Source organism: Hemitrygon akajei, chromosome 4 (assembly GCF_048418815.1).
Source record: "Hemitrygon akajei chromosome 4, sHemAka1.3, whole genome shotgun sequence".
NCBI lineage: Eukaryota > Metazoa > Chordata > Chondrichthyes > Myliobatiformes > Dasyatidae > Hemitrygon > Hemitrygon akajei.
In genome coordinates this window covers 9580782-9595254 of record NC_133127.1, presented here as the reverse complement: position 1 = coordinate 9595254, position 14473 = coordinate 9580782, and the positions used below count along the sequence as shown (strand labels likewise).

At 45.4% G+C, this 14473-nt stretch overlaps 1 protein-coding gene across 1 annotated transcript in view; it reads right to left on the bottom strand.

Moving 5' to 3' along the window:
- LOC140726118 (dysferlin-like) overlaps positions 1 to 14473 on the bottom strand; it is a 388334-nt gene that overhangs the window by 132310 nt on the left and 241551 nt on the right. The window contains 4 exon segments of the mRNA XM_073042070.1: positions 4335 to 4358; positions 5367 to 5396; positions 6567 to 6707; positions 11204 to 11385. Of these exon segments, the coding sequence (XP_072898171.1) occupies positions 4335 to 4358; positions 5367 to 5396; positions 6567 to 6707; positions 11204 to 11385 (377 nt within the window).

Genomic DNA, 14473 nt, shown 5'->3' with positions numbered 1-14473 from the left:
TCAGTGCCAACCACAGAGCCTACCCAGCTAGACCCAATTTCCTGCAATCGACTCACATCCTCTAAGCCCCTTTCCCTCCACGTACCTGTCCAAGTGTTTCTTAAATGATACCATTGTACCTGCCTCAACCACTTCCTCTGGCAGCTCGTTCCATAAACTTGCCCACTTCCGAGTGAAAAAGTTGTCCGTCAGGTCTCTTTTAAATCTCTCCCGTCTCACCCTAAACCTATGCCCTGAGTTTGGGGCTCTGCTACCCTGGGGAGAAGTGCATAACTTATCTTTCATGTACCAACCTGCCTGGGTTGCTGCTACAAGCAGATTTTCCACTGAGCCTGTTCCTCACCGGACTTGGCAATAACCTGAAGTTGAAGTGATTCGGTTTAGTATACCATGAGGGGCATAGATAGGATGGATGATCACTTTTTACTTCCGCAATATGGGAGGCTAAAACTAGAGAGGGTGGTTTGAGGGGAAAGATTTAAAGGGGTAAGTTTTTCACACAGAGAGGGTGGTGGGTCTGTGGAACAAGTTGCCAGAAGAATTTGTATTGGTGGGTACAACTGGGGTGGCACAGTCACACAGCGGTTAGCGTGACACCACTACGGCTCAGGGCGTCGCAGTTTGGAGCTTACTCCGACTGCAGTCTGTAAAGAGTTTGCATGTCCTTCTCGTGAGCATATGCGTTTCCTCTGCGTGCCCCGGTTTCAAACGTGTACCAGTTAGTGGGTTAATTGGTCAATGTAAATTGACCTGTGACTACGCTAGTGTTAAGGAGGTGGATTGTTGGGCAGCTCATTGGGCCGGTGGGACCTGTTCCACACCGTATCTCCAAATAAGAATAAACTAAAACAATTACCAGTATAATATCATTAACTAAACTGGATGGGCTGAGACTATTTTCCCAGGGTCAGGGAGTCTAAAACGAGCTGCCAGAGCAGGTGGTAGGGATGGGTACAATTATGCTGTTTAAAAGACATCTGGGACAGCTATGTGGAAAGGAAAGGTTCAGAGGGATATGGGTCAAATGTGGGCAAGTGGGACAAGTTCAAGTAAGCAACCTGGTCAGCAGCTCGGTCTTCTGGCAGATTCCTCAGCTCTGGCGAGGGTTCAAATCTCACTGCTGGTCTCAAACATGGGGCCAAAACACAGTGGTTAATGTACATATATATAAAAATATATATATATATATATGTGTGTGTGTGTGTGTGTGTGTGTGTGTGTGTGTGTGTGTGTGTGTGTGTGTGTGTGTGTGTGTGTGTGTGTGTGTGTGTGTGTGTGTGTGTGTGTGTGTGTGTGTGTGTGTGTGTGTGTGTCAGAGTGAAAGAGAGTGTGAGCTGGTAAGGGAGAGAGAATGAGAGTGAGCAAGAAAGAATTATAGAGTCTGAGAGAGTAAGAGAGAGAGTGAGAGTGAAAGAGTGAGAGAGGGTGAGAAAGTGAAAGAGAGTGAGAGAGTGAAAGAGAGTGAGAGAGAGTGAAAGAGAGTGAGAGAGAGTGAGAACTTCTCTGCCCAGTAAAGCAGCCAGCATAATCGCAGACCCCACCCACCATGATTGTTCTCCCTTCTTCCCCTCTCACTGGGCAGAAGATACGAAAGCCTGAGCACACGTATCACCAGGCTCAAGGTCAGTTTCTATCCCACTTGTATCAAACTGAAATAGACATCTCATACACTAAAAGGTGAATGCTTGATCTCTCAATCTACTTTGTCATGGCCTTGCACCTTATTTGACTCCCCCCCCTCTCTCTCTCTCTCTCTCTCTCTCTATCTATCTCTGTCTTACATAGAAATTCACAGCACATTACAGGCCCTTCAGCCCACAATATTGTGCCGACCATGTAACCTACTCTATAAACTGTCTAGAATTTCCCAAGCGCATAGCCCTCTATTTTTCTAAGCTTCATGTACCTATCTAAGAGTCTCTTAAAGGACCCTATTGTATCCTCTTCCACCACCGCCACTGGCAGTGCATTCCACACACCCACTACTCTCTGTGTGAAAAACTTACCTCTGACGTCCCCTCTGTACCTGCTTCCAAGCACCTTAAAACGATGCCCTCTCGTGTTAGCCATTTCAGCCCTAGGAAAAAGCCTCTGGCTATCCACACGAACTATGCCTCTCATCACCTTATACACCTCTATCAGGTCACCTCTCATCCTCCGTCACTCCAAGGAGAAAAGGCCAAGTACAATCAACCTATTCTCATAAGGCACGCTCTCCGATTCAGGCAACATCCTTGTAAATATCCTTTGCACTCTCTCTGTAGTATCCACATCCTTCCTGTAGTGAGATGACCAGAACTGAACACAGTATTCTGAGTGGGATCTAACTAAGGCCTTATATAGTTGTAACGTTACCTCACAGCTCTTGAACTCAATCCCACAATTGATGAAGGCTAACACACCATGAGTCTTCTTAACAACACTGTTCGAGTGTCCCATGGACTTGGAGACCAAGATCTCGCTGATTGTCTACACTGCCAAGAGTCTTACCATTAATATTATATTCTGCACTCATATTTGACCTACAAAATGAACCACTTCACACTTAGCTGGGTTGAACTCCATCTGCCACTTCTCAGCCCAGTTCTGCATCCTATCAATGTCCCGCTGTAACCTCTGACAACCCTCCAGATTGTCCACAACACCCCCAACCTTTGTGTCATCAGCAAACTTACTAAACCACCCTTCTACTTCCTTATCAGGTCATTTATAAAAATCACAAAGATCCCTGCAGAACACGACTGGTCACCTTCCTCCATGCAGAATATGACCCGTCTACAACCACCCTCTGCCTTCTGTGGGCAAGCCAGTTCTGGATCCACAAAGCAATGTCTCTTCAAATCCCATGCCTCCTTACTTTCTGAATGAGCCTCCTGTGGGGAACCTTATCAAATGCCTTACTGAAATCCATATACACTACATCCACTGCTCTACCTTCATCAATGTGGTTTGTTATATCCTCAAAGCATTCAATTAGGTTCATAAGGCATTACCTGCCTTGACAATGCCATGCTGACTATCCCTAATCAGATTATTTCTCTCCAAATGCTCAGAAATCAGTGAAGTAAGGCTCACTGGTCTATAATTTCCTGGGCTATCTCTACTCCCTTTCTTGAACAAGGGAACAACATTTGCAACCTTCCAGTCCTCTGGTATATCTCCCGTCCCTATTGATGATGCAAAGATCATTGCCAGGGGCACAGCAATCTCCTCCCTTGCTTCCCACAGTAGCCTGGGGTATATCTTGTCCAGTCCCAGCAACTTATCTAACTTAATACCTTTCAAAAGCTCCTGCACATCCTCTTTCCTAACGTCTATAAACACAAGCGTTTCAGTCCGCTGTAAGTCATCCCCCACAATTGCCAATGTCCTTTTCACTGGTGACACTTAACACCTTATTCTGAATTCTGTTATTGGTTTCTCCTTTTGTACTACCTCAGTGCTCCTCACGGCATGCGCCTCAAATAGCCTCTGACAACCAAATCCAACTCCTGGCCTTCTCGTGTGGCTTAGCCTCTAAGCCCGACGGAACCGTTTCTACTGACAGGAGAAGGGACGAAGGCAGGACCTGACGCCTTAAAACCAGTGCTTCGGGTAGATGGAGCTCGTCAGCCTGGGAAGGCAGTCCATCTAAGAGAGGGAAAACTCTGATTTCAAACCTCCGCTGCCTTGTGGCCATACCCACTCATGGGAAAGGCTTCGGGAGTAAACCCAGAGGACAAATCCGGAGCTGGAGTCCCTGAGGCAGTCCGACGTTGTCTTCAACCTCATTCTGGCAACTCCTGTGACGTCACTGGTGCCAAGCTGTATCGGCCCTTGCCCTTCCCTTGGACAACATCAGTGTCGTGGAGAGGGGAGACTTGCTGCTTGGGCAACTGCTGGTCTTCCATACAACCTTGCCCAGGCCTGCGTCCTGGAGAGGGCGCAGATTCATAGTTTCGCGAGACTAACGGATGCCACACGCTACCTCAGTATATTTGTGCATATAATTATCTGCCTATATGGCAAGCAAAGCAAAGATTTTTACTGTACCACAGTGCGCGTGACAATAATAAACCAATTTCCAATCCTACATGAGCGATGATCAGATCGTAATAACGTTCCTGTTGTCACACAACTCCCTTCAAACTCGATCACTTTCATCCCACTGCACATGTAACCCTACCCTCTGAATCCAACAGATTCAGAATGTGGAGAAGACCATTCATCCCATCATGTCTGCCAGTCCCACCCCGAAACTGGACCTTTTCCCCCACCTTCCTTTATTTTCTGACCAATTAGAACAATGGCCCACGTGCTAAGAGGCAGCTGGAACAGGGACCGCGAGTTCTTACCTCTTTCAGGGTGCTGAACTGGTCCTGTGGTGGAAGGCACAAGTCCCAGGAATCGAGATGGAATGAAAGAAAGAATGTATTAGTGCGAGAAATGAAACGGAACTGTTCCCATGATCTATGCACTCACTTTCAAGGTCACTTCACCTCATGTTCTCAATATTTATTGTTTATTGTTTTTTACTTTTTGTATTTGCATAGTTTGTTGTCTTTTGCACACTGGTTGCTTGTCCATCCTGTTGTGTGTGGTCATCGATTCTATAGTGTTTCTTGATTTACTGTGGATGCCCACAAGAAAATGAATCTCAGGGTTGTGTATGTACTTTGATAATAAATTGACTTTGAGCTTTGCCAATGAGACATCCGTTATCCATGCAGAGCACAGACACTGAAGGCGGATTGGATACAGATGTTCAAAAGCGATTAGGATGCCAGTGAGTCCTGAATTTATTTACTTATTTGTTTATTTATTTTGGGATACAGCACGGAATAGGTCCTTCTTCCAGCCCAATGAGCTACGCCATCCAGCAGCCCAACTATTTAACCCCAGCTTAATCGCAGGGCAATTTACAATGACCAAGCAACCTCCTAACCGGTACATTTTAGGACTGTGGGAAGAAACTAGAGAACCCAGAGGACACTCACACTTTCAGGGAGAGGAGCGTACAAAGTTTCTTACAGGGGACACTGGAATTGAACTCTGAATTCTGACACCCCGAGCTTTAATGTTTTACACTAACTGCTGCCCTACCATGGCATCCCTAAACGCTACGCTGCCAAGGCACCTCTGTTGAGGGGTCTCAGCTTGAAGTGTCAACTTCTCATTTCCCTCCATAGATGCTGTGTGTGTGGGTGAGAATGGGGAGCAGGGTTTGTTTTGCTTTTGTTGTTTTGTTGCTTGTTGTGTTCTGTGTTGTTTCACACAGAATGCTGGAGGAACACAGCAGGTCGGGCAGCATCTATGGAGAGGAATAAACAGAGTGACATTATGGGCCAAGACTCTTCGAAAGACATGAGTCAGTTATTCTCCCTTACCTCCAAGCCAGGAATGTGATGGACCGACCGCTATGTGAAGGAGAAGAACAAAGAAACCATTAGTTGAGAAGAATCTCCTCACCATCACACCCAGAGAAATGCACAAGTTGGCCTTTAGAAGCCCATCTGCCCTCCCCAACACTGGCTCCAGCTCTGAGACTTGAAGTTCTCATTATCCTTCAGAAATCCACCCATGGCCCCTGCAGAATCTCCTCCAGTCCTACAACAAGATGTCAGGGTTCCTCCAATTGCCTTCCCATGTTCCACATGCCCTGAGCTCCAGAATTGCAGCCCTGAAAGTAATTAAGTCAGTACCCTTCCTCCCTCCTTTAAGGTGTTCCTTTGGCCAAGATTTTGGTCACTATCCTGGTTTCCCTTGTTCAATATTTCCTCCTTTAAATCCCATTCCAGTGGTTTATTACATAGAACATAAATCATTTCAACACAGTACCAGCGCTTCAGCCCATAATGTTGTGTTAACCTTTTAGCCCACTCCAAGATCAAACTTCCCTTTACATAGCGCTCTATTTTTCTGTCCATGTATCTAAGAGTCTCCTAAGGTCCCTCATGTATCTACCTCTACCACCACCCCAGCAGCATATTCCACCACCCATCCCTCTCTGACAACACCCCCCCCCCATACTTTCTCCAATCACTTTAAAATTTTGTCCTCGTGTATTAGCCATCTCCACAGCAGCTGTTCACTTGATCCATGCCTCTTATCATCTTGACTTCTCATCCTCCTTTGCTCCAAGGAGAAAAGCCCTGGTATGTTCAAGCTATCTTCAGGAAGCATGTTCTTTGATCTAAACAGCGTCCTGGAAAATCTCCTCTGCACCCTCTCTAAAGCTTCCATATCATTCCTATAACAAGAACACCAGAACTGAACATGTTATACCGTGTGGTCTAGCCAGGGTTTTACAGAGCTGAAACATTACCTCTTGAACTCAATCCCCAACCAATGAAAGCCAATACACCATACGCTTCTTAATCACCATACTGACTTGTGCAGCACCTTTCAGGGATCTATGGACGTGGTCCCCAAGATCCCTCTGTTCCTCCACACTGTTCCTGCCAATAACCCTGTATTCTGCCTTCAATTTCAACTTTCCAAAGTGGATCACTTCACACCTTTTCATTACATGGCAGAAGCTTTCTAAGCATAAGCTGCTGCTGTTGTAGACATTTGATTTCACATACCTTCTCCCGTGGAATAAGCTCAAAAGCAGCCAGAAGTTCCCCAGCGTTCCTGTTCCCTCTGAGCACTGGGTACCAGGCCAGTCGTGGGGAGCGCTCCAGTGAGGGTGTGCAGATACTCCGGCCCATAAATTCATCGGCACCCTAAGGAGAATACAAGAACGTGAGGTAGGATTTGCCTGAGTCCCTCCAGCACTTGTTGCATGTTGCTCAGCGAGCCTACCCTGCCATGTATCAGTCATCGATGAACTTCTGCCCAAACACCATCGTCCTGCATTCAAAGTTCAAAGAGAATTTATTATCAAAGTCCTCATATACAGTGGGTTCTGGTTAATTGAGACGCATTGCGACCCGTACATTTAGGCAGCTTCTCCAACTAGCCGGAATTTCGTGGAAGTAGTTAAAAAGGGATTTAAAAAGATAAACTGTCATTTAGTTAAGTAACAAGTTACATATTAAAATGAAATACAGAACAAATTAGAACAGTACCAATACTACTATAAAACTGTGTATTAGTTCCTAATAGTGATTGGCAGAGGAATTCATCCAGTGTCCACGGCTGGGTATGGGGTGTCCAGGGAGGGGGAGCACTTCTGGTGAAGGAGCTTATTATGTCCATTCTGGGGCAGCTCACCTGTGGCTCTAAGTAGCTGTTTGCATGCGGACAGTGGCACACCCCCGTACCCACTTTGACAGGCAGGCTTAAGCAGGTGAGGGTAGCTGGCGTGTCTCATACCCCGGTGAGATAAGGGTAAGAGATTAATTTAGCATTTGATTACTAGTACCATGCCCATTCCTGTTTTCCTCTCTCACTTTATCTCACCTGACCATCACCTCCCTCTGGTCTCCTTCCCCTTCCCTTTCTTCCATGGTCTTCTACCCTCTCCTATCAGATTCCCCCTCCTCCAGCCTTTTATCTCTTTCACCAATCGACTTCCCAGCTCTTTACTTCATCCCTCCCTCTCTCAGTTTCACCTATCACCTACCACCTTGTACTTCTTCCTCCCTCCCCCCCCCCCCCCCGCCACATCTCATGTTCTGACTTCTCATCTTTTTTGCCAGTCTTAATGAAAGGTCTTGATCTGATAAGTCGACTGGTTACACTTTTGGCCTGCTGAGTTCCTCCGGCATTTTGTGTGTGTTGCTTTGGATTTCCAACATCTGCAGATTTTCTCATCTTCATGCATCTAGTTTAATTGGTTTGGTACAACAGGGTCTGTTCCTGAAGCTGGACTGTTCTATGTTCTACATTCTTCCTAGTTAGCTGATCAGAACATTTTTTGCAGCCTAATCGCTAACTTGCTCTTCAATATTCACATTTCGAGACGAGACCCTTTTTGCTCTCTATTCCTGATGAAGGGTCTCGGCCCGGAATGTCTACTGTTTCGTCTTCTCCATGGATGCTGCCTGACCTGCTGAGTTCCTCCAGCACTTTGTGTGTATTGTTTTGAATTTCCAACATCTGCACATTTTCTTGTGCTTCAATACTCCTGCTGTTTCTCCGTGATATTTCACCAGACTTTTGCAAAGTTAGCTTTATTTGTCACATGTACATCTAAACATCGAAACAGACAGATAGAGGCACCATTTGCATCAAATCAAATCAGCAAGAACTATGTTGGTCAGCCCGCAAGTGTCTTTATACCTCTGGCGCCAACAGAACATGCCCCCAGTTACTGTCCCGGACCCGTATGCCTTTGGAATGTGGAGGAAGCTGGAGCACCTGGAAGAACTGCACACGGTCACAGAGAAAACACGTAAACTCCTCACAGATAGCAAACCTTCAACGAACTCAGCAGGTCAGGCAGCATCTGCGAAGGGGAATAAACAGGACTTGGCAGAGGAAAGAGAACTGGAGGATTTTATGGGCTAGGTAAGTTGGAAGGGTTAGATTGATTCGGAGAAGTTTAAAGGCCAGCAGAACATTGCTGGTGAAAAGCTCCGTACTGGTCTGTTCTGGGTTGTGTGCGTGTTGCTTTAGAGCTCCAGCATCCGTAGATTTTCTCATATTTGTGATGTTCCAGAGGACATCGCTCCAAAGCAGAGGTTCCCTACCTTTTTTTATGCCATAGACCCCCCTACCATTAACCAAGGGGTCCAAAGACCCCGGGCTGGGAACCCCTGGAAGGTGATTCAAAATATTTAGAGACCCATCAGAGTGGCAGCCCCCTTTGGCCCAACGAACCCGCACTGACCAATTACACCCACCAGTGCTGCCACTCTTCCACAACTGACTAACCCTAACCCGTGTGACTTTGGTGTGTGGGAGGAAAGCAGGGCATCCAGAGGAAACCCACAAAGGGAGCACACAAACTCCACAGAGACAGCAAACCTCGATCTGCGACCATTGGCGCAGTAAAGCAGTGCGATAGTCGCTACACTACCATGTCTGTCCTATGAACCATCTGCTCCTGGACTGCTGAAGAGGAAAATACTTTCACGTGGAAAAGGTGATTTAGTTATTTAACCAACCACCGTGCATTCCCCTCCATTCAAAAGTGCGTCAGAGCAAGCTGCTATCCCGTTGCAGCAACACTAGGGCAGTGTCAAGGGGAACACCCAGTTCCCTGCCGACCATTCCTCTGTGGCGGGGAATGTGCAAAATGTAAAGAAAAAACATGGAAATTGTTTTCATTTTGAGAGATGACTCACATTACAAGTGGTTAAAACCTACTCAAACCTGCCCCCAAAAATAAGAACGAATATTGACACTACAGAGTGTAAATTCATTACCTGTGACTCTGATTAAATATTTTTAAACATTGCTTTTTCATATTTTCAGCTATAAGAAGAATGTGTTACATTATTCTGTCCACATTATATGTTTTATTATAAGAATAGTTTAAATTATGGATTCCGCTGAGCATATTCTCTGCGTTACAGAAAGAAGCCTGTTATAAGACCAGAAGACATGGGAGCAGAATTAAGCCATTCAGTGCATCGAGGTCCATTATCCCTCTCAACCCCATTCTCCTGCCTTCTCCCCATAACCTTTGACTCCCTTACTAATAACAAACCAATCAACCTCCGCTTTACATATACCCAAAGACTTGGCCTGTGGCAATTAATTCCACAGATACACCAGCCTCTGGCTAAAAAAAATTCCTCCTCATCTCTGTTCTAAATGGACATCCCTCAATTCTGAGGCTGTGCCCTCCAGTCCTAGACTCCCTCACTATAGGAAACAGCCTCTCCAAATCTACTCTATCTAAGCCTTTCAATATTCAACAGGTTTCAATTAGACCCCCCACTCCCGTTCTTCTAAACTCCGGCAAGTACAGGCCCAGAGCTATCAAACACTCCTCATGTGTTAACCCTTTCATTCCCAGGATCATTCTCAAGAACCTCCTCTGCACGTTCTCCAATACCAGCACATCTTTCCTTAAATAAGGGGCCTATGTTGCATTGATGCCACTGTGGAGTGGGCACAAGATGTCTGCAACTACTAACCCAGTGAGTGTGCTCATCCCTGAGCAAGACAGACACAGACACACTCACTACTCTGACATTTATGCTCCACAGGCTCTGGGCTTGTACTCACTGATAGAGAGTAGGAGAATAAGGCATGAGGGATGTATAGAATCATGAGGGCAGTAGACAGGGGAATGAAGAACCAGAGGGCAGAGTTTAAAGGTGAGAGTGGAGAGATTTATGAGGAACATGGGGAAAACAAAACTCAGCATAGTATATGATGACATCCTCCAAGATGACCTCAACCTTGTCATGGTTTGGAGACTTGTGTATCTCAATGAGCCAGAGAGTTACGTTGGCTGGAGTCAGGGCTTTATGCTTTAGCTCTTGGTAGGGTCACCCATGCTGAACAGGTCAAAGGGTAGAGGCCAGACTAAGAGTGGTCCACCGGTCCTCCAGATTTGGTGGTTCAGCTCAGGGCTAACAACCCTGACTGGTAAAAGAAAATTGTTACGGTAACAGCAATGAAGAATCCTTCTACATCTGAGTGTGACGGTATTCCTGAGTTTCCACCTGGGACTTGCATGGCTGATAGTAGTGAAGATTGAGAGGAAGCTACTGACATGATGAAGGAAGCCCTGAAAACCACCAGAGATGGAGGACCTTCACTGCTGCCGTAAACCCCAGCGGTGTAACAAGCTGTAGTAACACGGTGACATATATGTACTTCGATAATAAATTTACATTGAACTTTGAACTTCTGAACTTTGAGAAGCAACCTATTCACCTGGAGAGTCCCCAGTGTGTGGAACAAGCTGCCGGTAGAAATGGGTGAGACAGTTACATTAACAACATTTAAACGACACATGGACAGGCAAGTGGATAGAAAAGTTTAGAGCAGGGGTTCCCAACCTTGCTTGTGCCATGGACCCTGACCACTAACTGAGGAGTCTGTGGAGCCCAGGTTTGGAAGCCCTGGTTTAGAGGGATATTGGCCAAATATGGGCAACTGGGACAAGCTTAGATGGATCGAAGGGTCTACCTCTGTACTGTATGATTCCAATTGCTTCCTAACAAGCTCAAGAGCGCGCATGACCTCCTATCCCCATTCAGCTGGCACGAGGAGCTGAGTGGCCTGCTGACCTGATAACAGGTTCAGGAGGACTGACTGGCCTCCTCCCAGCGCTGTGGAAGATTGACCTTCAGTGGACATGATGGCTCATACTTACGTAGGTATCATGGTCGTACAGTTCAACCACAATATCCGGTGGTTTAGTGCCGAAGAACCCGGGCTCACCGAAGATCTCGATCTCGTGGAAGATCAGCGTCTGGTCCCAGATGGGGTTCAAGGTGCTTTTGATGGTCACCGTGGTCTGGCTCTGATGCAGGAACGAGACGATGGCGTATGGGTCTGTAACAGCACGGTAATCACTCCGTCAGAAACAGAATCAGGTTTCTTATCGCTGACGTACATCGTGAACTTTGTTGTTTCGTGTGGTAGCAGTACAGCGCAAGACAAAATATTACTAAACAGATTTTAAAGATTAGCATCAAAACGTACATTGAAAAAAAGGCTTCATTTCTATCAATGACCAACACAGTCTAGGATGTGCTGGTGGCAGCCCACAAGTGTCACCATGCATTTGGTACCAACATTGTATGCCCACAACTCACTAACCCTCATGCATAGAGTTATCGAGGAATACAGCACAGAACCAGGCCCTTCAGCCCATCTAGTCCATGCCCAAACCATTTAAACTGCCTACTCCCATCGCCTTGCATTGGGGCTAGAACCCTCCATACCCCTACTATCCTTGAAGATTAGAAAGTTTTGACAAGAACAGGCCATTTGGCCCAACAAAGCTTGCCAAATTCACAGTCACATAGTGTGCTGAAATAACTATCGAGTTTAGATTTGAAAGTCCCTGAGGTACTACTCTCAACTACACAACTAGGTAGTTTGTTCCTTGTGTCCACAACTTGCTGTGTAAAGAAATGCTTCCTAATGTTAATCTGAAATCTCCCTTTAACTAGTCTCCACCTATGGCCCCGTGTCCTTGTTGATGGATTAATTTTTAATTAGCAACTGGCATCCACCTTATTTATTCCCTTAATGATTTTGAACACTTCTACCATGTGTCTTCTCATTCTACGTCAACTTAGGCTAAAAAGATTTCATTCTTTCAATCTTTCTTCATAGTTCATACCCTGCAGACCTGGAATGAGTCTAGGTCGCCCGTCTCTGGACTCTCTCCAGTACTTTCACATCCCGCACAAAATACGGAGACCAAAATTGTACGCAGTACTCAAGGCGTACAACCTTGAGTGCATTACAAGTGCATTACAGAGCTTAAGGAGAATGTCTCTGGACTTGCGCATGTCCAACTTTCTATTAGCCTTCCTAATTGCTTCTGTGTATTGTCTTGCTGTTGATTGTGATGTTGATAGTTGATAGTGTTTACAAGGACACCCGAACCCTTCTCACACTGTGCACTTTCTCATTCAAGACCCCCATTGTATATTTATCACTAATATTTCTACTCACTATATGTAATATTTTACACATTGAAATTCATCTGTCATTTATCTGCCCACATCTGGAATTTGTTTAGAGCATTAAGAGCAGGGACGCCTCACGTCTTAATAAGCTGGTAAGGAAGGCGGGCTCTGTCGTGGGCAAAGTACTGGAGAGTTTAACATCGGTAGCTGAGCGAAGGGCGCTGAGTAGGCTACGGTCAATTATGGAAAACTCTGAACATCCTCTACATAGCACCATCCAGAGACAGAGAAGCAGTTTCAGTGACAGGTTACTGTCGATGCAATGCTCCTCAGACAGGATGAAGAGGTCAATACTCCCCAATGCCATTAGGCTTTACAATTCTACCTCCAGGACTTAAGAACTTTTTAAAAGCTATTAATGCTTTTTGAGACGGTGATTTAGATGCATATCATATTTTTTTACTGAGTTAAGTATTGTATGTAATTAGTTTTGCTACAACAAGTGTATGGGACATTGGAAAAAATGTTGAATTTCCCCATGGGGGTGAATAAAGTATCTATCTATCTATCTATCTATCTAACTGTATTGATTTTGCAACCTGACTGTTATCAGCTCGTTGCCCTCATTTTGTGTTATCTGCAAACTTCACTAGTTTATTTGTTATGTGCTTAACCAAATCATTAATGTAAATTAGAAACAGCGGCGGAACCCCACTTTTAACATCTTCCAGGTGTGAAAATGATCTTCTCACCATAACTAACAAACACACACACAAAATGCTGGAGGAACTCAGCAGGTCAGGCAGCATCTACTGAAAAGAGTACAGTCGACGTTTCGGGCCGAGACCCTTCAGCAGGGCTGGAGAAAAGAAAGATGAGGAGTAGATTTAAAAGTTGCAGGGGGAGGAGATGGATAAACACAAGGTGATCGGGAGTGGGAGGAGTGAAGTAAGGAGCTGGGAAGTTGATTGGTGAAAGAGATACAGGGCTGGAGAAGGGGAATCTAATAGGAGAGGACAGAAGGCCATGGAAGAAAGAAAAGAGTGGAGGGGAACCAAAGGGAGGCGATGGGCAGGCAAAGAGATAAGGTGACAGAGGGAAAAGGGGATGGGGAATGGTGAGGGGGGGGGGGGGGCATTACCAGAAGTTTGAGAAATCGATGTTCACGCCAAAACTGCTCATGATACTCCAAATGAGGCCTCATCAATGCCCTATAAAGCCTCAACATTACATCTTGCTTTTATATTCTAGTTCAAATTATCTAGTCTGATAGCATGCATCAGTTCTCTCCATAGCCTCCATCACTCCAGAAAAAGCAACCCATCTTTGACCATCCTCTCTCCTTTTAGCTCATAGCCTCGAATCCTAGTGAACCTGTGCACCCTCTCCAAAGCCTCTACACTGTTCCTGTAGCGTAGTAACCAGAACTGCTCACATAGTGACCCAGTCACAGTTCCCTCTAAACGGCCGCACAGTGACTCAAACGCTCCCGTGCACATAGCCTTTGTTGCCATGCAGCTGGAATTAGACACAGCTAGAAAGAGTTTCACGAAACGTATGGAGATTTGCCACGGTTGTACTGTATTTCATTACACCCTTCAATCAATAAATAAAATCAAAAGTCTGTGATTTTTGAATTTTCATTCTAAATACTCATAGAAAGCTTATTACCAAAACATATAAAATGCTGCTCAGTTTTTAGGATGTGTAAAAATTTCCTGCTCAGAGATACGGGTGGTCTGCGTGTCTATAAAAATAATTAGAGGGAATGTTGGTCCCAACAAACCAAAGTTTCATACAGTTGCAATTTATGACTTTTCAACTTTCATACTCAAAGTCCAAACTGATGAAGGCAAGTATGTCATACACTTTCTTTAACATCCTGTCTACTTGTGTTGTCACTTTCAGGGAACTATAGACCTAGAACCCAAGATCTCTCTGTACATCAATGTTCCTCAGAGTCCTATCATAAACTGCACAATTTCCTCATATGTTTGACC